This window comes from Cupressus sempervirens, chromosome 7 (genome assembly GCF_028749045.1).
Source record: "Cupressus sempervirens isolate cs-2001-9-10 chromosome 7, ASM2874904v1, whole genome shotgun sequence".
Classification (NCBI taxonomy): domain Eukaryota; kingdom Viridiplantae; phylum Streptophyta; class Pinopsida; order Cupressales; family Cupressaceae; genus Cupressus; species Cupressus sempervirens.
In genome coordinates this window covers 136,866,843-136,894,637 of record NC_143124.1, presented here as the reverse complement: position 1 = coordinate 136,894,637, position 27,795 = coordinate 136,866,843, and the positions used below count along the sequence as shown (strand labels likewise).

General features: G+C 34.9%; 1 protein-coding gene across 1 annotated transcript; it reads right to left on the bottom strand.

Moving 5' to 3' along the window:
- Positions 1-708: 708 nt before the first annotated feature.
- On the bottom strand, positions 709-4,838 carry LOC149545882 (alpha-humulene synthase-like). Its single transcript, XM_089794503.1, has 9 exons — positions 4,685-4,838; positions 4,300-4,481; positions 3,962-4,077; positions 3,390-3,637; positions 3,174-3,265; positions 3,003-3,092; positions 2,213-2,570; positions 1,339-1,590; positions 709-1,237 (listed from the first exon to the last, which is right to left on the bottom strand). Exons 1-9 carry the CDS (start codon positions 4,781-4,783, stop codon positions 941-943), a joined length of 1,734 nt encoding a protein of 577 aa, XP_089650629.1. The 5' UTR covers positions 4,784-4,838; the 3' UTR covers positions 709-940.
- Between the last annotated feature and the right edge of the window lie 22,957 nt (positions 4,839-27,795).

The following is a 27,795-nucleotide window of genomic DNA, read 5'->3' as shown; positions in this document are numbered from 1 at the left end:
AGTATATGTATATAACAATATAACATCTCAATGCTATCTAAAGATAAGTTACAGATCAAAACATGTACTACTTAGTGGCTAAGTACTTGTCTTTAGTAGAATCAATAGTTGTAATAATAATTATAATGATAAGTGTTAAATATATTAATATTTTTTTACTATTGTAATAGAATTAAGTATTCATTTAATATATTTTACTTTAAATTATAATATTTTTTAATAAATAAAATAATATATGTGGGGAAAAAAATATTTTGTAATATAATTTTAACATAATTTTTTTTTTTGTGTATAATTAAAAATAAATTTTAAAAAGACCTAGAAATATGAATATGAACAAATATATAAATATATAATTTTATTATATTATATACAAAGTATTTTAAATTTTATTATAATATTTTTTAAAGAAAAAGAATTGTTAAATATAAGTTTAAAAATTATAACTAATAGAAAGTTGATGGATCCATTGTAATTATTATTGTTTTATTACAATTTTATCAAACACTAAATGTGTTATTTGGTGAATTTGATAGAACATAGTATGGTGAACTAATAGAATGATGTGTATTTGGAGAATTAGGCATATAAGGCTCAAATGTGTTTGACTAATCAAATGTTTGAAAAATACTTTTTGAAAATTTTAAACATAAAAAATAAAGATTTATATTATAGAAAGTACATAAGTTATAACAACATAAAATATAGTGAGTCGTAATTTTGTTCAAAGTAATTATTTAGATCACTAGTTTTTCTTGGAATTCATAAAATGTAGCAATAATACTTAGTCTACTAACAAGCACTACTAAGTATTTGAATTGTCAAATCAAATACATTATTACAATAAAACAAAACTAGAAGAACTATCTAAGTCTGGGCTTTACTAGAAATATAGAGTGAAGAGAATTTCATTATTAGATAATGAAAACTCTTTCATTTTCTATATTTCAATTGGATCAACAAGAATTTTAAATACTTGATTCTTGACCTCCTTGTGAGAATATGTTAATCCATCTCCAAATAGATAGAAGAAATGAAGGCCCCTAGTACAATTGACACATATCTTCTCCCACTCAAGCAAAACATTATCTGATCTCAGAAATTCTCTTGTCAACTCCTTCAATAAGTCATTATTGAGTTTCATAATGGTCTTTACTGCTTGTCCTTCTGAACAATCTAGATGATCACCCATATAACAAGAAATAGCTGAGGCGATCTTTCCATGGAGCCTCTCATCCTACAATACAAATAAAAATAATATATTAATATTTCATTTCTTTTTATAACATTTGTTTCCATATTTAAGATTTATATTAAAAAAAGGAAGAGAATTAAAACCTCAAAATCATTTATGTCATCAATTAACCGTAGACACACTCGCATGAGTTGATAGAATCTAGATTTATGAAGGTATATCTTCTCAATATCATCGTCACATGAAATAGGAGATGCTAGTAGTATAGTATGTAACAATATCGGTCCAAATCCTACACTCATTTCAGCACACTTTATGTACTCGTTGTAGGTTGGAAAATATCCTGTTGCTTTCCATCGTGCTTGCTCAAAGCAGGCTTCTGCATAATCTGCCCACTATGATAAAAGGTACATGTTAAATACATTTTATAACTTTATCCTCTTATCTATAGAGTCATTTATTATTAGATATGGTCAAAATGAATTTCAAATATGAACACAAATACTAATATTCTATAAATATTGTCTAAATGTAAAAGTTTCAACCTAGATAAATTAAACATCATTTTGTAAATAAAAATCTTAATGTTTATTTATTAGGTGTTGAGATGTAACTAATGAAAGATTTTAAATCCAAGTTGGTGTTTCGCTACATTTCTAGAATACTCTAGAATGAACCCATTAGAAGGCAGGTAATATAAACATATACTTTGATATTTTGTGTTTATTCTATATTGATCATTTTAATTAAAAAATTCTTACCTTTGTAAGAACTTCATAATGAAACAATAGTTAAGAAATATCTAGTAGCATTAATCTCTTTTTACTAGTTTCATAAGGTTCATTTTCTACAGAGTCTAAATATTTCTATATTTTAATTGATATTATGTATAATTGTTCAAATTTTATAAAAAATATAGTATCTAATATAAAAATTTATTTGATAACTATATTTCTATATAACTTACAAAGTATGTTTAAAAATATACAAAAATGAGTCTTTTAAAAGTATACCTACCGCTTTTGTAAGAAAAGGCATCATGTCGCGCCCTTGTTTTTCAGTAGCATCTTTTGCCAATTCATGAATAGTTTTAGAACAAAATTCAATGCATGTCCTGAGATTGTCGGGAATGTTTTCTATAGTAGAAACATCCCAACCTTTAGAAATGGCTTGTGTAATACACTTGAGTTGCTCAAATGTTGCATAGTCATCAAAAATATCATCATTTATTGTGATAACTGTTGTGATTTTGGCTATAGCAATTCTACTACTAGAATGCTCCAATTCATCTGTTGAACTAACTGCCCAACAAAGATATTCAATTGATCGTTCCCTTGTTGCAAGTAGTTTGGAGATACCAGAATCAACCCACCAACTGCCATGCAAATTAATATTTATAAGAAATATTTCAAAATCAATAAACTTGAGATTATATAAATTTATTAATTTGAAGCCATGTATGTTTAATTATTTCATAAATTCTTGAGATACAATTGCATATCATAAAAAGAATAAAAAATCATCAAACAAAATTACCCTCAAATTTATTTTACTAAACCTAATTGTTTCATTATAAAGATTTATTTTCTATCGTATTCTTCCAATCTCTTATTCCATGTTTCCAAAATTAAGTATCTCATAAAATTAACAAAAGAATATCATCGTATTGTAGGTTGTTAGAGAAATATAGATTAAATACTAAATTAGAACATGAATATTTTAAAATTTTGAAGGTCAATTATATTAATTTCTATAAAGGAAGAAATATATTTTGTGCGTGCATTTCTTTGTTTACTTGAGAAATTACCTTGAGAGGTTTTTCATCTCCAACTTGTACTGAAATTGTAGCATATTGAAGTTCAATTTAGCAAGTTGTAAAATCCTTTTATCTTTCAACCTGAAAATGTTAATTAAAACTTGTAATTGATATATAAAAGATTAAAATAATTTTAATAAAACAACAATATTTTACTTCTACCTCTCATTATCTAATTCATAGATTTCTATAAAATATCGTGCCTCCCATCTACTAAAAGTTCGAGGCCATTTATATGTAAGAGCATACTCCACCTACAAAATAAGAAATAAAAAAGTTTAAAAACTATTTAAATTTTAATATTTCTATATATAAATAACTTTCATAGACAAAATAAAACTATTTAATAGTTAAAAACATAACGATACAATTTATCACCTCTTTCAAAACACTTTTCTTATGTGTGTCTCCAGATTTTTCTAATAATTTCTTAAGATAGGAAGTACTAAACGCTTCAGCCTCCTCCATCACGATTTCTCCAGGAAATGCCACACTAGAAACTCTTAACAGATTGAGCATACTTCTCATCACGTCGTCTTCCTTAACATTATTCTTGGCATTACTGTCGTCGTTTGCTCTGAAGAGGATGAACTGCCCGTTGTCGTCCTTGAAATTCTTCAACACGTCTTCTCACCACACATCATATAACAATGACTAATTAATTGTATTTTCAAATATCTAAATTTAAAACACATGTTAAAATGTATTGATTTATTTAGATACATGCCAAATATTTTAAGGTAGAAATAAATTTCTTATTATTGAAGAATACACTACATCAATGAAAAAGACATACTAGTATAGAATTTGTTTTGAAGATAATAATCTCGAGAATAGAAATAAAGATTAAAAACACCTGTAAAAGAAGTTGCACCACCAGACTAACCAACAGAACATATGAAAAATACCATAAATAATGTTAAAACCCAATCTAACAATTATTTGGTTACCTGCAGAGACATCATATCGATGGAGTCGAAGAAGCCTGAGTCCTAAAGCTGTGGCATTCAAATCCGTTGTAGCGCTCTGGCAACCTAATTCTATCCCCACGCTTCCATTCCAACTTCTGTATTTGTGAATCAACTCATTTTGTTAATGTTTAGTTCAATTATTTTTGAAGTATTAGATAGCAGTCAAAAAGATGAGAGGAGTGACTCTAGATAAAATGTATTAAATAATTAAAATTTCCTTATTCACTTAGAGTGTCAGTTCCAGGTTTTTTTTTCTCTATAGTAATAGCAAATTACATTCTAGATGATAGGAAGTTGGTAAGAGAAAATTTACAGACCTGTAAACATATTCAAGAACTTCTTTTATTTCATCCTTGAAATATTGATCTATTCCGAGGCATAGCAATGCATCAACCATCTCAAGCTGCTCGATTAGATCGCGATCTCCAGTCTGCATTTCTTTTAACAAGATTTGGACTTCTTTGGCTAGTGTTTCAAAATGTTTACGATATTCAGATTCCTGATAAATACACAATCGGCAAAGAAGAAAAGTAGTTCCAAAGAACTGTTTAAACATCACATACTAAAGCTTGATTTCTGAAAGTATTAAATAATCTAAATTAACTTATTTTTCCAGACTTAATTTTTCTATTAATTATTATACCATGTCTAAAGCTATTAGAATGATTGTGGAAAGAAATAGAAATAGAGATAGTTAGTTACCCCATATGGCATCTCCATTGATTGAACAAAAGCATCGTCCCACTGATTGAAAGCACTGGATGGTATGGAAGAAATGTGACCTCCGTTCAAATTAGACATTGTGGAAGCACTTGAAAATAGCCACTCTTCAAATTAAGCTGATATTGTAATGTTTGATGCTTGTCCTCAACTTTACAATTATACTGCTATTTATAGTGCTTTTGAACGCATTGCCTGCTATTGAACAAAATGGCTAGTGATGACGGAAGATCTGCAATATTCCGAAGATGCGTGCAAATATGAAATGTTTTTGTCTAGAGTTCAACGAAACGTGTTTTGGACCAGCCCACTTGTCTCTTTTCCAATCGTCTATTTGGTCCAACTCCAACTTGCGTGTAGTGGAGAGAAAACACAAAAGAGGAAATTAGAATATGACAACACGTCAATTATGGGTGGATGTCCTTTTACAAAGTTGATTGCAATTATGTCCAACATGGAGCAGATCTAGAGAATCATATAAACTATACCTATATGAAAATGCAAACTCCTGATCTCATAATGAATATTCATACGTGTTTTAGAAGACCTTTCTTCCAGCTACAATGAAATATTTTCCTTGCAAGCTTGTGGACCTCACTATCACATAAGGAAGAGAGGGTAGAAAAAACAGTTTTCCCTAGAATCACAAGCAACCAATAAATGAGATGGAAGTTAAATAAACAAAAATGAATTTTTAAGTAAAAAAATGATAATCTAAAGAAGGCTTTCCAACAAAAATTTATAAGTTAATGGGAGATAAGTAATAGTAGTTTGAATAAGCTAATTAAAAAATGATCGAAAGAGAATTAAGATCTTCTAAATAGACATTAATCTTAGAACTTGACACTATTAGAAATTCATGATTAGCATTCTTTAAGTGAGAGGAGGAAAATGAAACATTCAATTGGTGATAATTCTAACTATGTGAGAGATAAAAAGTAGTTTTCAAAGGCTAAGAAGAGTTGCCCTCTTAATCTAGATGTCGACTATATGAACAATCACCATATTAAAAAACAACATGCACTTGATTAAAAGAGAAAAAGAATAAATCCCAAAAAATATAGTAGTAGCAAAATTAAACATTATTAAATTCATTAAATAATTACAAGAATCACACAAAAATGAAGTAGGATGTTAGGATGTCAATTCTAATTGAAAGTTGCATAAAAGGATTTATTTATGAATTCAAGTAATTACATGTGTATGTCTTCAACAAAATAGTATTTCTTTCTCAAGTTTTTTGACATGGTATTCACTCAGTAAGTATTTCTAGAAAATCAACAAAATAGTAGATTTAAAGTTAGTGAGAATATTTGACAAAGTAGGTGTAAAATCTATTCCACAATTATTGGAGAGAAAAATACACTAAAGAGGAGCTAAACGGTCAAAAAAATGAAGTGCTTCTAGTTTAGGATGGTACAAGTAACTAAGGATTAATTATTTTTAAATCTATATTGTTTTTCCTCTCAGTCTATATTCCTAATGAGGTAAGGGCTTCCCTAATGGAGGTGATGTTAAAAATAGGGTATACTTGGGGGGGGGGAGGTGGAATTAGTATTCTACAAACTTTTGTTACCAACTAGATATCATTTATTACTTTGAACCATGCATAAGAAAGTAAACAAGTAATGTTGAACAATAAGAGTAAGCATGCATAAAGAGAACTCATAATTCCATATTTTGTTAACTAGGGAAACCCTAGTGGGGATGATACCCACAAGATTCAATGTACTAATATAAATATTCCTTGTTAGAGGATGGACCCTGTAGGAGTCTATAAACTCATTCAGTACATATGAGTCCCTATTAAGAGACTTTAAATCCTTGTTAGGGGATTCCAACTCTGTTAGGAGTTGTGGTACAATGTGTGCAAGATGAGCTCACTATGCAAACATGCACTTTCAATTACAAATAGAGCTCACTGCCCAAATAAGTAATTTAAGTTCCTTGAATATAGAATTATAGATATTGTACCTTCTTTTTAGTTGATCCCTGACTTCAGCTCTATCTTGGATCACAAAATCAGGTTATCAAAAATTCGCTTTTGCATATGATACAAAACTTTGCATTCAAAACTTTCACATATTACTTCATAATAATCTCACAAGATGTCTTTGCATAAATACCATGCCTTTTCACAAATTGTTGCTTGGTCGGCTAGGACCAAAATAAACTTTTCCAACTTAGAGTAAACATCTAGGATGTCGTCCATAATTGGTCAAGTGGTTATTTTGTAAATAAAATAATTCCTTTACCTTTCATTCTGTTGTTTTGTAAATCTTAATATTGTTGAGAATAAAGGATCTTTGATAGATAAACAATTACAAATATTTGTATATAAATTTTGAATCAAATAAGTAGAATAAATGTAATTATCTTTCACTGTGTTTGTAGCAAGGTTCTTAAATTCTTCCTTCTTTAGCAATGATTACTTTACTAGATCACTGTAAGACAAATAATGTAAATAATAATAGCAATAATATTCAATAATGTTGATCTGATTCTCTAGGTACTTGGAAGTTTGTTATTGATGCTTTCACTACAGTCGGATGAGCACACACATATATATAAAAGAAAGAGACATGACTCCGAAGAGTCATGTCTCTATGTGGCCTAAAGGCCATGTAGGGACATGCCTCTTCAGAGGCATATTTAGTTAACAAGTAATGGTTTCAACAATAGTTTGTATACTGCCCGATAACAACACAATATTAAAACAAAGCCAAGGCATGAGTGTTAAATACCTGACACAGGTAAAGTAACCTTGACTCGGGTGATATGAATAGCACCAAGCATGAGCAATATAAAACCTGATAATAGCATTAGTCGGTGGAAATATGAAACCTGACAATGGCATCAATCACAGGTAATATGAAACCTAATAAGGCAACAATATCTGTTACAAGTAATATGAAACATGACCAATTAAGTTGGTCAATCATCATGCACATTTTCTATCAATTTTATATATGCATAACAAAGATATATGCATATGTATATGTATGCATAAATTAGTATGGATATATGTACATATACATATGTCTCTATGATGCATATCAGATAGTGATGGCATTATATCTCATTAATGTATGACAGATATCAGTGACAGAATACAAATGCTTATATCTTTGAAATATATTTGCAAATAATAACATCATAAAAGATTCAAGTTTTGCTTCTCCTGACGCTAAACATCAACACTCCCTCTTTAGCTAAGGAGAAGTAAGAAAATATTAGTCAGAGTCATCTAATAAGCACTATTGCATGAGCAGTAAATGATCTCTACTTGCACTTAAGCAATGTCTAGAGAAGGCCAAGAATAATCTCTACTTGCACTTAAGCAATGTCTAGAGAGACCCAAAATAATCTCTACTTGCACTATAGCAATGTTTAGAGAAGCCCAAAAATAATCTCTACTTGCACTTAAGCAATGTCTAGAGAAGCTCAAAAATAATCTCTACTTGCACTTAAGCAATGTCTAGAGAAGCCCAAAAAAAAATCTCTACTTGCACTTAAGAAATGTCTAGAGAAGCCCAAAAAATAATATCTACTTGCACTTAAGCAATATCTAGAGAAGCCCAAAAAAATCTATTATTTACAAGATCATCACCTTGTAAATAATTTTTATATAACTGAATATGTCCATGAAAGATCATCACCTTTCATTACATATAAAATAATATTAAGTAACCAGTGAAACAAAACAACTCTTTCATTTCAAAAAAATTCCATTACAAATAATCATACCAAGTCTTTCCTTGAAGTATTTCAATTTCACTTTGGCAAGAGGTTTGGTAAGGATATCAGTCATTTGATCATTTGTACATATATATTCCAATTGAATGACTCCTTGATTAACCATATCTTTGACGTAATGAAATGGAATTTCAATGTGTTTAGAGCGATTGTGAAACATAGGGTTAGAAGAAAGCTTGATACAACTTTGATTATCACAATAAATCATGGTGGGCTTCAAAGTTCTTTTGAAGAGATCTGAGAGAAACTTTTGGAGCCATATTGCTTCTCTAGTACATAAGGAAGATGCAATGTACTTGGCTTCAGTAGAAGTCAAGGCCACAAAAGTTTGTTTCCAACTAGTCCAAGAAATCATACCAGATCCAAGACTAAAACAATATCCTGAAGTGCTCTTGCACTTAATAGATCTTCCAGCCCAATCAGAATCTGAATATCTAGTTAGCTCAAGATTGACTTTGTCATATTTGATTCCCATTCCAATAGTACCCTTCAAATACCTCATTATGTATTTAGTTGCCTGCAAATGTATTTTTCTAGGTGCACACATAAACTGACTCAAGGTATGAGTTGCATAACATATGTCATGACAGGTATTAACCAGGTACATCAGTGATCCAATAATTTGTTTGTAATAAGTAGGATCTACATGTATTCATATTCATTCATATAATCTTCTAGTTTGTGTAGGTATATCTCCATAGGTGTAGCAACCGATTTACATTCCATCATCCCAAACTTGGTTAATATATCAACTGTATATTTTCTCTAATTTAGTATAATATAGTTTTCCAACTGCCAAATTTCTAACCCCAAGAAATAGTGAAGTAACCCTTGATCCTTCATTTCAAATTCAGTAGAGAGATCTTGTTTACATTTTTCTATAAGATGTTCATCAACTGTAATGAGTAAATCATGAAAATATAATACAAAGATAACCATATCATTATCTTTAGTTTTGAAGTATAGATTTGGATTGGCTTCATTTTTGGAAAATCCCAATTTCAATAGATAATTATCTATTCTTTCATACCAGGCTCTGGGAGCCTATTTAAGACCATAAAGTGCTTTCTTCAATTTACAAATGTGAGTCTTGCAATAAAAAATACTAAACCCTTCTGGTTGTTCAACATAAACTTCTTCTTCAATCTTACCATCAAGAAATGTTGTTTTGACATCTATTTTATGTACTTTCCATCCTTTAGAAGTAGCAATAGCTAGGATTGATTTGACTTAAGTATACCTGAAAATAGGGGCAAAAGTCTCATCATAATCAATGCCTTCCTTTTGAGAGAAACCTTGGGCTACAAATCTAGCCTTGTATTTTTCAATACTACCATCTACAACATGTTTAATCTTGAACAACCATTTGAAAGAAACAACAGATATTTTTTTAGGTCTTGGTACAATATCCCATACATCATTTTTCAATATTAAGTTATATTCCTCAATCATGGCTTCCTTCCAAGATTGATGTGAAAGTGCTTCTTTAACATTGGTAGGTTTAGATTTTATGAGTTCAAATAGTAGAACAACATAATAGGATTGATTTCTAGTTCTTTTGCTTTCCTGAATTACATCAGCTAGTTCAACTTCTTCTTATTGGTGTGGTTGACGTTTTCTGATTCTATATGATTAGACATGGAAGAGATGTCAAAAAAATTCTCCCTCTCAATTTCCATAGCTTGATCTTCTTCTGAAATGGATTCATCACTATTTCTAAAAATTTTGAAGGCAATGTTTTATTCAAATATGACATCTTTGCTAATCTCAATTTTCCTTTGTCCAAGAACGTAGATCCTATACCGTTTTGAAGTTTCACTATAACCAATGAATATTCCCTTTTTCTCAGAAGGCTCTAATTTGGTTCTCTTTTCTTTTGGGATGTGAAAGTAGACTAGATATCTAAATATTCTTAGATGACTTAAATCTGTTTTAACACTGGTAAATGCTTCTTTGGAGTGGTGTTTTCCAATATAGAGTGAGGGCAATGATTTTGAATGTAGGCAACTATGTTGGAAGCTTCAGCCCAAAAGGAGTAATGAAAGTTTTGATCATGTAACATGGCCCTGGCTAACTCAATAATAGATTTATTTTTTCTTTCAGTTATTCCATTCTATTGAGGATTATAAGGTACATAAAACTCCCTCTTAATCCCAATAGAAATATAGAAATTTTTAAAAATATCAGATGTGAACTCACCCCCATTGTAAGACCTAAGGGTTTTGATCTTTTGTCCTGATTGATTTTCAACTGGGGCTTTAAACTCTTCAAACTTGGATAAGACCTCAAATGACTCCTTTTGTTTTATAAAATAAATCCATGTTCTCCTAGAGTAGTCATCAATGAAAATTACATAAAATTGACATCCATTAAGAGAGGGAACTGACATAGGACCGCAAAGATCTATATGAATCAATTCAAGTATGTTTTTAGATTTATGAACACTATTGGGAAAGGAGTGTTTAGTATTTTTTCCTAAGGCACACCCTTTACAGATACTTGAATGATCTGATTTAAGATTTGGAAATTCTTTTACAATTTTAATTATAGATGCTAAGGCTCAAAAATTAATGTGACCTAATCTTCTAGGTCAGATTTCAATTGAATTTGTCTTATCTTTACTAAGAGTTAAGTTTAACTTTGGATTTTGGTAATTACAAAGCTTATAAAGACTTCCATCCCTAACCCCAGTGGATATGGCTTTCTTGATAGATGAGTTCTGAGTCCAAGATAGAACTCTATCTCTTTGAAATGCAATTTTGTACCTTTGATCAGCAAGTCTAGAGATGGAGACAAGATTTCTTTTAATTCCCTAGCACATAAAGGACATTCTTGAGCTGAAGAGTGATATTAGAATTCAGTTGAATAGAACAAGTACCAATTCCTTTAATTGGGTGAGAGGAATTGTCTCCAATAGTTACTTCTTCTTATTCATGATCCGAGAGGGTTTCAAACTTATCCTCAAATCTAGAGATATGATGAGAAGCTCCAGTATCTATGATCCAGGTGTTGTGATTAGAACTTAACTCACTTGAGAGAGCTACTATAAATTCATAATTTTCTTTGTCTATTTTTTGATTATTTTCTTCTTTGACTTCTACTAAAGCTGCTTGAATTTTCTATTTTTCAGGACACACATACTAGGAATGACCAAGCTTATCACATTTAAAGCATCTTACTTTGGACCAATCACGATGTTTGTAAAATTTGTGATTTTAATTGTTTTCCTTCTTGCTATGTTTGAAATTTCTTTTCTTATTTGATTTGGAATACAAAGCTTTGGATGTCACCATCTTGATTTGAAATTAAACCTTTGTATGCTAATCTAGACTCCTCTTGAGTGCATTCATTCTTTAGTTGATCAAATTTTGAAAGTTTAGGATGAGAGCTTAAACCTCTTATGAAAGTTTCCCATGATAGTGGAAGTCCTCTAAGGGCAATCATACTTAATTCCTTATTGTCCATTTGACTTTGCATGGTAGCAAGTTGATCCTTTAATTTAGTAATTCTAAGGAAGTAAGAGGTAATGGATTCTCTATTTTTCTTTTTTTATGTAAAGTAGATCTTATTTCAGAGTTAGCAATCTATGTGTATTATTAATTTCAAATGTACTTTGAATAGTGGAGAACATATGAAATGTAGTTTTGAGATTTGTTATAGAAGGAAGTATATGATCTTTTGTTGAATCTATGATTATTTTCATTGCCTTATTATTATGCCTTTTCGATGTTGCTTTCTCAGATTCATTTTAGGCATAGGTAAATTTGTTTTAATGTGATTTTCTAATTCCATCTCTCTTAGAATTTTTAATAACCTTATTTTCCAAGATGAAAAGTTAGAAGCTCCATCTAATCTATCTTCAATTCTTACATGGTTCACCATCTTAATGCTTTAACAAAAACTTTTCTTTCCTTTTAATTTAGACTCAGAAATTTAATATTATGTAATGGTTTTCTCATTAGTGTAGCTCTGATACCTTGTTGAGAATAAAGGATCTCTAATAGATAAACAATTACAAATATTTTTATATAAATTTTGAATCAAATAAGTAGAATGAATGCACTTATCTTGCACTATGTTTGCAGCAAGGTTCTCAAATTCTTCCTTCTTTAGATATGATTACTTTACTAGATCACTATAAGACAAATGATGTAAATAATAATAGCAATGATATTCAATAATGTTGATCTAATTTTGCAGGTACTTGGATGCTTGTTATTGATGCTTTCACTGCAATCAGATGAGCACACACACATATATATAAAAGAAAGAGACATGACTCCAAAGAGTCATGTCTCTACATGGCCTAAAGGGCATATGCACCGAGTTGTGGTGCCAAAAAGGTGACAACAAAATTTTTTTTTCCTATTTTAAACAGCGCGTATGCGCTATAGCATGCACGCACTATAGCGCGTGCGCGCTATAGTGCGTACGCACTTTCTAAAAAATAAAAAGTATGTATGATGGGTTGCAAACCCGCAGCCCATCATTTTCATTACCATTTTCTTTTACTCCTACAGCGAGAAGCGCATACGCGAGTTGAAGACTCAACATTTGCACCACCATTTGCCAAAATGCCTCCTCGTCGACGAAATCCAAGACCACAAGCGCACCCACGACAATGCCATAAGTGATATAAACCTAACTTTGCATTGTTTGATATATTTTTCATATCGTTTTGTAAGTTTTTTATATTCTTTTGTAGGGTTTTTACAAATTTCATTTAGATTTGTTTATTTATTTGAATTTCAATTGATTTTTTTATCAGGAAATGTTCATAATCAACCAGAAAATCCACAAGAACATCAAAACCCTCAAGAACCCCAAAACCAAAACCCTCCTCAAGAAGAACAAATTCCACAACCCAAACCAATTGCAAGACCTCCACCAGGCACACAAGAAAATCTAAGAAATGAAATAGAGAGAGGCAAAACTGAATTAGAAGGAATCATTGCTCGGTTGAAAGAATCCGGACAAACCAATCCAATGGGGGCTCAATTGCATCATCCCTTGAATCCATTAACACTCAGATAGCCTCAGTTAGTGGTCAGTTAGATATTTGGCGGGCTAAGAGGGATGAACAAAAAAGATTTTATGCAAATAAATTGTCATATGAAGATGTTAAAAAAAAGGAAATACCAAAAGGTAGTATATGTGCATTATTTAGAAAACCCGGTGAGCAAAATACTGTTAGAGAGGGTACTAAACGATTCCCCATCCATTGGTGCATACATGATGCTATTAGAAATAATTTTTGGGATAGATGGTGGATGGTTTTTGATGCCCCTCCTTGCAACAATCACGAGGTCCCCATGTATTTTTTGAAGAAATTATATTGTGAGTTTGTCCTTGGGGAGATTCCCAATTATTTTGATATCTTAGACTCCCAAGGTAGAGGTGGTGGGTCATCATTTGAGAGGCCCGGAGCACGTCATGACCCTAATGTAGTTAGGGCACCCGTGGTCCATCCACAGCGTGAGCATGTGATTATTCCTTTAGTTGTGAAGGAACATGTAGAGGCCAGCACTCTAGAGACCATTAATGCTTTGACACATACCCTCATCCATTCCATGAGCCCATTAGTTGAGGGGGAGCCTTCTATACGTCGTGGTCACATGTGCACTTCATGTGGATCCCTATGCACATTTGGCACTCATGTCGGAGATGGTGCAGATGATGGGCTTGTCACCGATCAGTTCCTGAATGAGACATTTGGCATTGACACACAGGTAAATTACTAATTTGATCACATTTCATTCGTATAGTGAATGATTAATTAATTAGGATTTATTGACATTGTTCAAAATTTAGGGTCAAAGTGTTCCTAGGCCTAGCAGTGATCCTCCAGGCCCATTTTTTGTCCCTTCGACGAGTCCTGAGGTATGTATCAATTTAATCATTTTAATTAATACATATATTTATTACATAATCATATTAAGGATTGACCAAAAAAAATATGCATGTGCATCAGTTCTCCATAGGACCCTCAACCTTTACCACAGATGCAGAGCAGAGACATCATACGAGCTTCACACAGGTACAGTTGTTTCATGTTAATTTAATTCATTTGATTATATTTATTCCATGTTTCATGTTAGATATAACGTGTATTGTATGATGTGCAGCTCATGATGTCGGACACACCTCCTCATCTACGACAGTCTGTTGATAGTGGAGTGGCCGCAGCTGTGGCTAGCTCACAGCCACTGACGGAGGTATGAAAGAATTTTCTTCGTTTTAGTTGTTGTTTATAATAGTTAATCTCAAAATTTATAATTTTATTTATAAGTGATTATATTTATTGAATTGTTGTAGGGTCTTGTCATGCCTGATCGTCCACGAGCATTTGAGGTGGACTTATAGAGTGACTAAAAATTTGTTGGCGGTAAGAAAATAATTGATTTTGTGAGTACATATATTTGATTTCAACGTATAATAAATATTGATTCATATCTACTTTCTTTGTATTAGTTGGACCTGGAGAAGAGCCTCAATAAGAGGTCAAGTGAGCATGTCAGGAAGGCCCTGTAATCTCCACTGTCTCCCTCCACACGAAAGCAGAGGACGTCGAGAGACTTGTTTCCTTCCCCTCGTGGGAAGGAAAAGATGTAGTTGAGATATTTGATACATATATATAGAGACTTGTTTCCTTCCCCATGTATATATATAGGCATCTGAGAGACTTATTCGATACACATTTGATGTACATATGACATTCTATATTTGATGTATGACATATTTGATGTATGACATTATTGGTTAATATATGATATGTTTGTTCATATATGACATTATTGGTTATCATAATATATTATGTGTTTGTTAATGTATATGACATTATTGGTTATCATTTTATATTATATGTTTGTTCATGTATGACGTTAAATTAGATATGTTCGTGTATGAAATCTCCCTCTCCCACTCCCTCTCCCACCACCTACTATCTCTCTCTCTCAAGTTCTCTCTCTCCCTCTCTACTCTCTCTCTCTCTCTCCCCCATCCCCTACTCTTACTCTCTCTCTCTCTCCAATCCCCAACTCTCTCTCACACTCTCTCCCATCCCCTACTCTCTCTGACACTCTCTCTCATCCTTTCACTCTATCTCTCTCATCTCGTACTCTCTCTCTCTGTCACCTCCTACTCTCTCTCACACTCTTTCCCATCCTTTCACTCTGTCTCTCCCATCTCGTACTCTCTCTTTGACACCCCCTACTCTCTCTCACACTCTCACACTCTCTCCTATCCCCTACTCTCTCTCTTTCACAGACACACACACACACTCACACTCCCATCCCCCCTCTCTCTTCTCTCCCATCCCCTACTCTCTAGATTTGTCACACGCACTCCCATCCCTCTCTCTCCTTCTCTCCCACTCCCTCTCCCAGGTCACCTACTATTTCTATCTCTCAAGTTCTCTCTCCCTCTCTACTCTCTCTCTCCCATCCCCTACTTTTACTCTCTCTCTCCCATTCCCAACTCTCTCTCACACTCTCTCCCATCCCCTACTCTCTCTCACACTCTCTCCCATCCTTTCACTCTGTCTCTCCCATCTCATACTCTCTCTTTGCCACCCCCTACTCTCTCTCACATTCTCACACTCTCTCCTATCCCCTACTCTCTCTCTTTTACAGACACACACACACACTCACACTACCATCCCCCCTCTCTCTTCTCTCCCATCCCCTAATCTCTAGATTTGTCACACACACTCCCATCCCTCTCTCTCTCCTCCTCTCCCACTCCCTCTCCCAGGTCACGTACTATTTCTCTCTCTTAAGTTCTCTCTCTCCCTCTGTACTCTCTCTCTCCCATCCCCTACTCTTACTCTCTCTCTCCCATTCCCAACTCTCTCTCACACTCTCTCTCATCCCCTACTCTCTCTCACACTCTCTCCCATCCTTTCACTCTGTCTCTCCCATCTCGTACTCTCTCTTTGCCACCCCCTACTCTCTCTCAGACTCTCACACTCTCTCCTATCCCCTACTCTCTCTCTTTCATAGACACACACACACACTCACACTCCCATTCCCCCTCTCTCTTCTCTCCCATCCCCTACTCTCTAGATTTTTCACACGCACTCCCATCCCTCTCTCTCCTCCTCTCCCACTCCCTCTCCCAGGTCACCTACTATTTCTCTCTCTCAAGTTCTCTCTCTCCCTCTCTACTCTCTCTCTCCCATCCCCTACTCTTACTCTCTCTCTCTCCCATTCCCAACTCTCTCTCACACTCTCTCACATCCCCTACTCTCTCTCACACTCTCTCCCATCCTTTCACTCTGTCTCTCCCATCTCATACTCTCTCTTTGCCACCCCCTACTCTCTCTCACACTCTCACACTCTCTCCTATCCCCTACTCTCTCTCTTTCATAGACACACACACACACTCACACTCCCATCCCCCCTCTCTCTTCTCTCCCATCCCCTACTCTCTAGATTTTTCACACGCACTCCCATCCCTCTCTCTCCTCCTCTCCCACTCCCTCTCCCAGGTCACCTACTATTTCTCTCTCTCAAGTTCTCTCTCTCCCTCTCTACTCTCTCTCTCCCATCCCCTACTCTTACTCTCTCTCTCTCCCATTCCCAACTCTCTCTCACACTCTCTCCCATCCCCTACTCTCTCTCACACTCTCTCCCATCCTTTCACTCTGTCTCTCCCATCCCATACTCTCTCTCTCTCTGCTGCCCCCTACTCTCTCTCTCACTCTCTCCCATCCTTTCACTCTATCTCTCCCATCCTTTCACTCTGTCTCTCCCATCTCGTACTCTCTCTCTGCCACCCCCTACTCTCTCTCACACTCTCACACTCTCTCCCATCCCCTACTCTCTCTCTTTCACAGACACACACACTCTTATCCCCCCACTCTCTTCTCTCCTATCCCCTACTCTCTACATCTGTCACGCACACTCCCATCCCCCCTATCTCTCTCCCTCTCCCTCTCCTACTGCCTACTAGATCTCTCTCTCCCTCTCTACTCTCTCTCTCTCTCCCATCCCATCCCTTACTCTCACTCTCTCTCTCCCCCATCCCCTACTCTCTCTCACACTCCCATCCCCTAATCTCACTCTCTCTCTCCCATCCCATACGAGCTCTCTCTGCCACCACCTACTCTCTCTCACACTCTCACACTCTCTCCCATCCCCTACCTTACCTCTCTTACACACATTCCCATTCCCCCTCTCTCTCTCTCCCTCTCCCACTCCCTCTCCCCCATCCTCTACTCTCTCTCTTTCATAGACACGCACTCCCATCCCCCCCTCTCTCTCTCCTCTCCCATCCCCTACTCTCTAGATTTGTCACACACACTCCCATCCCCCCTCTCTCTCCCTCTCCCACTCCCTCTTGCACCACCTACTATCTCTCTCTCTCAAGTACTCTCTTTCCCTCTTTACTTTCTCTCTCCCATCCCCTACTCTCACTCTCACTCTTCCATCCCCTACTCTCTCTCATACTCTCTCTCTCTCTCACCCCCATCCTGTACAAGCTCTCTCTACCACCCCCTACTCTCTCTCAAACTCTCACACTCTCTCCCATCCCCTACTCTATCTCTCTTATACACATTCCCATTCCTCCCCCTCTCTCTCTCACTCCCTCTCCCATTGCCTACTCTCTCCCATCCCCAACTCTATCTCTCTTACACACTTTCATTCCCCCTCTCCCTCTCCCTCCCACTCCCTCTCCCATCGCCTACTATCTTTCTCTCTCTCTCTCCCTCTCTCTCCCATCCCCTACTCTCACTCTCTCTCTTTGCCACCCCTACTCTCTCTCACACTCTCTCCCATCCCCTACTTTCTCTCTTACACACACTTCCATCCCCCCTCTCTCTCCCTCTCCCACTCCCTCTACCATTGCCTAATCTCTTTCTCCTCCATCCACCCTCTCTCTCGCTCTCCCACTCCCTCTGCCATTGCCTACTCTCTTTCTATCCCATCCCCTACTCTCTCTATCTCTCTCTCCCCTCTCTCATTCCCTACTCTCTCTCTTTCACACACACCCATCCCCCCTCTCTCCTCTCCCATCCTCTACTTTTTCTCTCACTCGCTCTCCCTCTCCCACTGCCTACTCTCACTCTCTCTCTCTCTCTCTCTCACTCTCTCCCTCTCTACTCTCTCTCTGCTACCCCCTACCCTCTCTCACATTTTCACACTCTCTCTCTTTCTCTCTTACACACATTTCCATCCCCCCTCTCTCTCTCCCTCTCCCACTCCCTCTCCCATCGCCTACTCTCTCTTCCATCCCCTACTCTCTCTTCCATCCCCTACTCTCTCTCAAGCTACTCTATCTTCCCCCTCTCCCATTCCCTACTCTCTCTCTTTCACACACATGCACTCCCATCCTCCTCTCTCTCGCTATTCCTCTCCCACTTCATCTCCCACCACCTACTCTCTCTCTCCCCCATCCCCTACTCTCAATCTCTCTCTCCCAACTTGTACTCTCTCTCACACTTCCCCTCTCTCCCATCCCCTACTTTCAATCTCTCTCCCCCATCCCATACTCTCTCTTTGCCACCTCTACTCTCTCTCTCTCACTTCCTCTCTCTTGCATCTTGTACTCTCTTTGCCACCCCTACTCTCTCACATTTCCTCTATCTCCTATCCTATACTCTCTCTGCCACCCCTACTCTTTCTCACTTCCTCTCTCCCCTCTCCCATCCCCTACTTTCTCTCTATCTCTCTCACACACACAAATAGCCATTCCCTTGCCCCACCCCCCCAGCTCTCTCGTGGTTTTGATTTGCAATTTAGGTCTCAATAGTGCATGTGCACTATAGCGTGTGCGCACTATAGCTCGTGCGCACTACCTCGAATTCAATAGCATTTTAATAGGGCGTGCGCGTTATAGGGCGCACGCACTATTCAAAGCTTTGCATTAAAACCAAGCCTAAGGCTTGGTTTTGCCTTGGAGATCCAACCCAAAGGTTTGGAGTTTATAAACAGGTCTGAGACGTGTTTTCCAGCAAACATACAAAAAATGATTGATTTTTCTTGTGTGCTCCTCTTCAAGATTCTTCGTGGTTGGGTATCGATAAGATCAGGTTACATAACATTATAGGTCTCTATGTTAGCTATCCAACCATATAATTTATTTTTAATTTGAACTATTTTAAGTCTTTCATCTATAATTTCTTTTGAATGTATGTTCATTTTTTGTCAAAAACCACCATGTACTAATTGGGCTGTAGATTTTAGCTCATTCATCAAATTTTGTAACAACTTAGTTTTTTAGAAACTAGACTCCATTCTACACAGTTTGAAAAAAAGAAGTTTTGATTTTAGATTAGTTTTCAATCATTTCTAGGGGGAGCACACAGATATTTCACATTTTTGGGATGGGTCTAATTTAAAAATTCATTAAAAAAAAAATACACATTATAAAATTACCCGAAAAATTTGGGATAAACTACATAGTGTTAGGTAACTTTTGACCAGAGCGATTAAAGAATTTCAAAAAAAAAGTTAAAATATTAGGGGGGCCACACTTTGTACTATGTTATGTTTTTTTGGAATAAATAGTACCACTTTCTGTGGCCCCCTTTTTTGAGGACCTAAAACTAAACCATTTTGAAAAAAAATTAGTACTTTAGAAACTAGATTCAAAGGACTACGACTTTTGTTTTTGTCATATCTTAAAATTTTGAGCGTAACTATCTTCAAATTCTTGTTGAAGACCACAATTTTCTGATTTCAGGAAAAAGGTGTCCACTTATACCCCCCTTTTGGCACCACAACTTTGTGCACTTACCCTAAAGGTCATGTAGGGACATGTCTCTTTGGAGGCATGTTTAGTTAGCAAGTAATGGTTTCAACAATAATTTGTATACTGCCTGATAACAACACAATATTAAAACAAAGCCAAGGCATGGGTATTAAATACCTAACACAGATAAAGTAACCTTGACTCAGGTGATATGAATAGCACCAATCGTGAGCAATATAAAACCTGACAATAGCATCAGTCGGTGAAAATATGAAACCCAACAATGGCATCAATCGTGGGTAATATGAAACCCAATAAGGCAACAATATTTGTTACAAGTAATATGAAATAGGACCAATTAAGTTGGTCAATCATCGTGCACATTTTCTATTAATATTATATATGCATAACAAAGATATATGCATACGTATATGTTTGCATAAATTAGTATGGATATATGTATGTATACATATTTCTTTGTGATGCATATTAGATAGTGATGGCATTATATGTCATTAATGTATGACATATATCAGTGATAGAATACAAATGCTTATATCTTTGAAATGTATTTGTAAATAATAACATCATAGAAGATTCAAGTTTTGCTTCTCCTAACACTAAACATCAACAAATATCTCTTTTTTGTACTATCTGTACTAATGTTTGAGGTTATACACATCATCATCAATATGTATATTGTTTCCATGTATCTTCTCTCTCAAGAATATCATCATATAAACAAGTTACATATAAAACAATACACTATTGTAAACCATTTTCATACTTAGACAATTTTTTGAGTACCAAAAAGCTAAGTATCTTTATTTTTGAGGTTTTATACAAGCATGTACATCATTTGTTACCATTAATGACAACATTTACAATCTACATACATAAAATTGTCAACAATCCCCCCCTTTGGCATTGATGAAAACAAAGTAGAAAAATTGGCTAAGTATCAAAGACTTTACAAAAATTTACAACATTACTGCACTTACCATCTATTACAAATACTTCATCTTTATTTATTACAGATGCTCCCCCGTTTGATATGACTATAAAATACATAACTTACTTACAATTTTCTCATACAACTTCTCCCCATTTGAAATCAATGACAAAGGTTGGAAAGTCCAAAAAATGTCAAAAATTTCTATGTAACTACTGTAAAAAACTATCAAATTTTCTGTCTCGTTGCCTCAAGCTAATATCATCTTCATACAATCATCAAAATTTTCCTTTAGACTATCCATACCTTTCACCCATGTATCCTTGTCTGTTTCGGTAGTAGTGAGAATTGCACATAAGGCATACGATGCAATGTCAACTACATTAAGGTAAGAATATATAACATTGGAATACGTGTCCTTTTCTTTAACACATTCCTCCAATTGTCTCTCAATGGCTAATAGTTTTAGAGCCATAGATTCTTTGAAATCTAATAATCTTCTCCAAATTTGTTTTTTTTTCAAGTAGTAGTTTTCTAATGTTAGTGTAAACATCGGCAACTTGTGCTTCAAAATCATCAACTTTGCTAGAGGGTTGTTGTAGCTAACTTGTCAAAGCTTCTAGCTCACTCAATTTCCCTTCCATTTTATTATCCAAATATTTATTAAACTTGTGAGATAAAGTAAATTTGATGTATAGTACCTTGCCATCTTGTTGACATCTTCAAAGTTCCTTGATATAGGTGTCAAGACTCAGCAAATCATTCTTTATGTTTTGACAAACAGTACTTAAAGGATTAGCATCATTAGAAATTTGAGCCTTAGACTCTGTAACACTTAACAAATCTATAAATTCATCATAAAAAGATTTTACTACTACTTTGGCTCTCTATTTGGGGTCTGCTTCTATATGTTTGGCTACTAGAGTGCTATGTAATCTATCATTCACCTCGATTAAAATCATTTGTAGACTTTTGACTTTCCTATTCTTTTCAATCAACTTAGTCAAAGATGACATCAAGTAAAATTGATCATCATCATCACCTATAAGGTCAACAAGAGATAGTGGAGTGGATGAGATAGATGCTTCAGTCTCATTTTCCTTTTTCTTATTCTATGTTGTCTTCCTTGTTTTTGTCTCTTCTTCCATCTTCTCTTTTTTATTCCTTTCCTATTCTTTCTTTTCTTCTTCCTACTTCTTCTCCTCAAACAATTTCAGCTTGGTTTCTTCAATCTTTTTCTTTCCTCTTTTAATTTCCTTTTTCCTCTTCAATTAGTTTTAACTGATCTTGAATGTTTTTAGAATGGGACTCGGGCTGCTCACAACTTGCAAAAGGATTATCTTCAATATTAATAGTAATATTTGTTTGATCAATTTTCATTGTATCACCACTTACTGATACTTTCGAAGTTTTCTCTAGAGTGGTAGGTGTTATCATTAGCTCAATCATCATCTTGTTGATGTCTGAAGCTATTTCACTTCTTATGAAATTATTCTCACCTCCTATAAATAGAAATGGCCTCATCTTACTTTGTATGTAAGGTGCTTGATTGTTCATCAATTTCCTGATTTCTTCTTCATCATGGGTAAGTGTAGAATCATGGTGTGCCAAAAGGTGGTGATGTGAAAAAAGTGGAGTTTGAAAATGTTTAAAAGCATTTCAAAATTTTCTTTGGCTTTTTTCCACCCATCCCAATACCAAGGCTAAAATGTTTGGGCTAAGCCTTTTCAGGTATCTAATCCGTAATCGGGTATTTGATTTCATATCAGATACCCGATATGATATTGGGTATCCAATATGAAATTGGATACCCAAAACCTGTGACATAGATTTGAAAAAAAACAAAACTCGAGAGTTATTTTGCATTGCATTTTTTTGAGTTTTATTGTTGTGCTCCATTCAGGTATTGGATTTTTGAATGCGTATCGGGTAAAGGTAATTTTTTTTTGTATTTTTTCTGATTTGAATGAATATTTTTATAAATTAGTTATTTTAAATAGAATTTGTTAAAATTTAAGTTTTTTTAATAGTAACTGTTGAAATTTAGGTTATTTTTAATAGAAATTATGTTTTGCAAATTAATAGGTATGGCTAATCCAAATGATGATACTGAGCTAGGAAACAATGTTCCTTGTAACCCTCCACCAAACAATCTACTACTCCCTCAAAACCATTCACCAAACGATCCCCTACCTCCCCAAAACCCTCCTCAATTTGAAGATTTGAGAATTGAAAATCTTGTCAAACTGAGGGTTTTGTGAATCACATATAACAATATGCTTGCATTGGCTCCCATGCTATACATATTAAACACCATAGTGGATAGTATTAAAACACTTACCAATGAACACAATGATGCTTTTCACTAGTGTGAGGAAATGCATGCCATGTTTGATGATGGGTTGGACTATGATGAGGCTATGGCCTTAAATATAATTAAAGATGATATAGTTAACCTTTTTGCAAACCCAAAAAATGGTAAAAAAGTAGAATGCACAAAGCCAAAATTACCAATTAAATGGTGCACAAATGACACTATGCGTGTGAACTTTTGGGGTCGTTGGTGGATAGTTTTTGAAATCCCTCCACACAACAATTTAGAGGTGTCACTCTATTTCATTAAAAAACTGTATGTTGAGTTTGTGTTGCACCTCAAGGTGAACTATTGGAGCATGAGTCCCAACATGGGTGTAGGAGGAGGAGCTTCTCACAATAGACCTTTTTTCTAGTGGAAGAAAGCTACCACTTGTGTCCCCCCTACTGATGTCTCCCCCCTCCTCTAGTGCAACATCCTAATATCATTACAGATCCTAGCTCTCAGACTTCGAGTCATTGATTGATTGAGTAGCCTATTGATATCCCAGACTAGGTTATTGTTGCCTCCCCATGTTGATGATGTTGGCATGAGTTCATAATTGGCAAGCTCATCACATGTTTGTGTGCCCCATACTTACATAATCTACAAGAATATTCATCTGGGTCCTATAGGTGATCTTTCCAAGTATCAGTTTGTATTTGAGGAGGATATATCAGACATGCATATAGAAGCTACACACCCTCACATGAGAGAGGAGAGGCATGCAGACGCATGGAATCCTTCTATGTCAGTATGTGTACACATTTTTTTGTAATGACATATGCAATTTAAAGTTAATCTTTATAATAGAGTAATTTTAACCCATACTGACTTATATATGTATGTGATCTTCATTCATGTTTAGTTGATAACTAAGGAGGAGCTCAAATAGGTTGATAATGCCACACTCTCAACTATTTCATTTCACCTTGAGATATTTGCAGTACATTATGTTGTGTTCTCATTATTTTTCTATTTGATATTGGAGCATATATGGTTTCTAATCTTTCTTTTCTCTTACAGGTATCACTTGTTAGTAGGGGGCAGAGTACGGGGGGTGAGGCATAACCCATTGACAAGGGAAAGGTAATTGGGTGAATTAAAATTGATTAAATATCGATGCATTCTTGTAAAAATGTTTGTGGTTGTAAAATTTAATTACATTCTCTACTATATAGGGGGTGGCTACTGGTGATGAATCTAGGCAGATTTGGCATCGTGGACCCTCTGGCATTTCCATTCACAATTAGAGCCCCATCATATGTTTAAGTATCATTTATTTTTTATTTCTCTTATTTTCACAAATAAATTCAAAATTGATTTCCATGATACTAAAAACTAGTATTTTGTATCTCATAGGAAACACCTAGTACATAGAAGGTTGGATGCCAAAGTTTTGTATCTTTGATGATGCAACCATTATATCTAGAGGAGGAGTTGACAAAGGTAATTTGTCGTTTGAATTCTTGATTATATGTTATAAATTTAGTATGTTATGAATTATAATATTATAGTTTAAGTTGTAGATTCATCTAACAAACATACTTGAACATATACAGACTACAATCAATGAGGTTCAAGCATTGTTGAGGACATATGAGAGGACTACTAACCAGCATAGGAGGTCAACAAGAGAGGTATTTCTGATGAAAATTTAATACTATAAATCTTTATTAAAAAAGGATCATTATGCATTTGAGTAATTCAGTGTTAGATAAATAGAATCATATAAATTTAGTAGTCTAACTTTGGGTTTTCCTTTTTTGTTTATGTAGGAGGCATCTGATCCACCTAGTGCAGTGAAGAGGCCACATTTTGATCATCTCCCAGTAGTATAGGATAGTATAGCTATCATAGGATGCATCATAAGACATTTTGAGATGGCACATACCATATTGTATACAAAAACATTGATATTATACACATTCTGATGGCATGATCAGCCACATTTTGTATATGGATCTATGTATTTTGATATATATTTGTATAATTTTTCTATGGATACATGAACTTATATATATATATATATATATATTTGTGTAATTTGTCTATGGATACATGTATTTTGATATATATTTTTGTTATTTATGTACACAATGATATACACATTAATTAAGTATAGTATTATTCAATTAATCATGGATCATTTGTATTGTTCATGTTTATGGAATATCATTCATTTTAATCATGTTTGTTATATTCAATTCAAATGAAATAATTTGTAAACAACATTTTAACAACCTTTATTATCAAATTTTGATGCAATTTTTAATTTGAAATGATCTCTTCAATCCCTTAAGATGTCACTATGGTTCTCCCACCCAAATGCACTTAGAGCGCCTTGGATACTCTCTAGCATGGGGTGGCCGCAAACAATGGTGGCTCTCTACAATTGGAAGAAGAGTGTCACTAGCATTCATCTTCCCATATGAAGCTAATGATGTTGAAAATTTGATTCCAAGATCAGTGGTTTCAAAGTTATGTAGTGATGCACCTATGAACAGAGGCACACTACAAGTTTTGGCATCGAGCAAGATCATTGTGCCAAATCTAAATGGAATGTGATCTCTTAAAAATGAGATAGGTTATTGTAGGCCTCAGGATGACTGTCCTATAGAATTTGATGTTTCATCAATAGCCCCCATGAGCTCTGAGCTACAACCCTTAGAAGATTAACCACGAAATGCACTTAAAGCACCTTGGAGACTCTTTGGTACAGGGTTACTGTGAATGGTGGAGACTATCCATAGCTAGAACAAGGGTATCACTAGGGTTCACCCACCAATCAAGAGCTAATGATGTTGATGATTTGATGCCAAGATCAATAGTTTTAAAGTTACGCAGTGATGCACCTATGAACTAAGGCACACTGCAAGTTTTGGCATTGAGCAAGATCGTTGTGCCGAATCCAAAAGGAATGTGATCTCTCAAAATTTAGATAGGTTATTATAGGTATTGGCATGACCATCCTATAACATTTAAATTTTCATCAATAGCCCCCACGAGCTTTAAGTTATGACCCTCAAAAGATCAACCTTGAAACACACTTAGAGCACCTTGGAGACTCTCTAGTACAAGGTGGCCATGAATGATAGAGGCTCTCTGCAGCTAGAAGAAGAGTATCACTAGGGTTCACCAAACCATCTAGATCTAATGGTGTTGATGATTTGATGCCAAAATTAGTGGTTTCAAAGTTACGTGATGATGCAGCTATGAACTAAGGCACATTGCAAGATTTGGCATCGAGCGAGATCATTGTGTTGAATCTAAATGGAATGTGATCTCTTAGAAATGAGATAGGTTATCGTAGGCCTTAGCATGACCATCCTATATTATTTGAAATTTCATTGATAGCCCCCATGAGCTCTGAGTTATGACCCTTGGAAGATTGACCTTAAAATACACTTAGAGCACCTTGGAGACTCTTCAGTACAGGGTGGCCGTGAATGATGGTGGCTCTCTGTGGCTGAAAAAAGGGTGTCACTAGGGTTAGTATTAATTTAAAACATTATTTTTTACCTCACTCAAGTTTTTTGGCATTGGGCATAGTGCAAGTTCAGTGTTAGTATGTATTAAAACCATAATTTTTTAGGTCCCTCCACATAAATTACATTAAGTAAAAACATCTTCATTTCTTACATTAAATCAAAAAGTTTACTTTTTCAATATCTCAAATATTTCATCATTATTACATCAATATACAACTATCAAAAATTGTAGTGTCAAAAATAGTATTGTAAAAAATCATAGTGTCAAAAAACATAGTGTCAAAAATAGTAGTGTCAAAAATCATAGTGTCAAAAATAGAATACATTTTTCTTCATTTTGCTCCTTATTTAGATTTTTACCTTCATCCATGGCTACTCTTCATGATGTACCTACTCTTTATGATGTACCTACTCTTATTGAATGTATCCCTTTCAACCCATTTCATTACAACATATGTCCCTAGGGGTCTTATGACCCTAAAGGACCTATTTGGTTTGATTGAATGGGTCGAAAGGTGTCAAAGGATGACCTATGACCCATTTTGACCAATTACATGACAACACATATCCCTAGGAGTCCTAGGACCCCTAGGGACCTATTTGGTTTGATCGAATGAGTTGAAAGGGGTCATTTGGTAACCTATGACCCCTTTCGACGAAGTTCACCACAACATATGTCCCTAGGTGTCCTATGACCCCTAAGGACCTATTTGGTTTGATCGAATGGGTTAAAAGGGGTCATAGGTCCTTTCAACACATGTCATGACAACATATGTCACTAGGGATCCTAGGACCCCTACAAACCCATTTGGTTTGATCCAATGGATTGAATGGGGTCATAGGATAA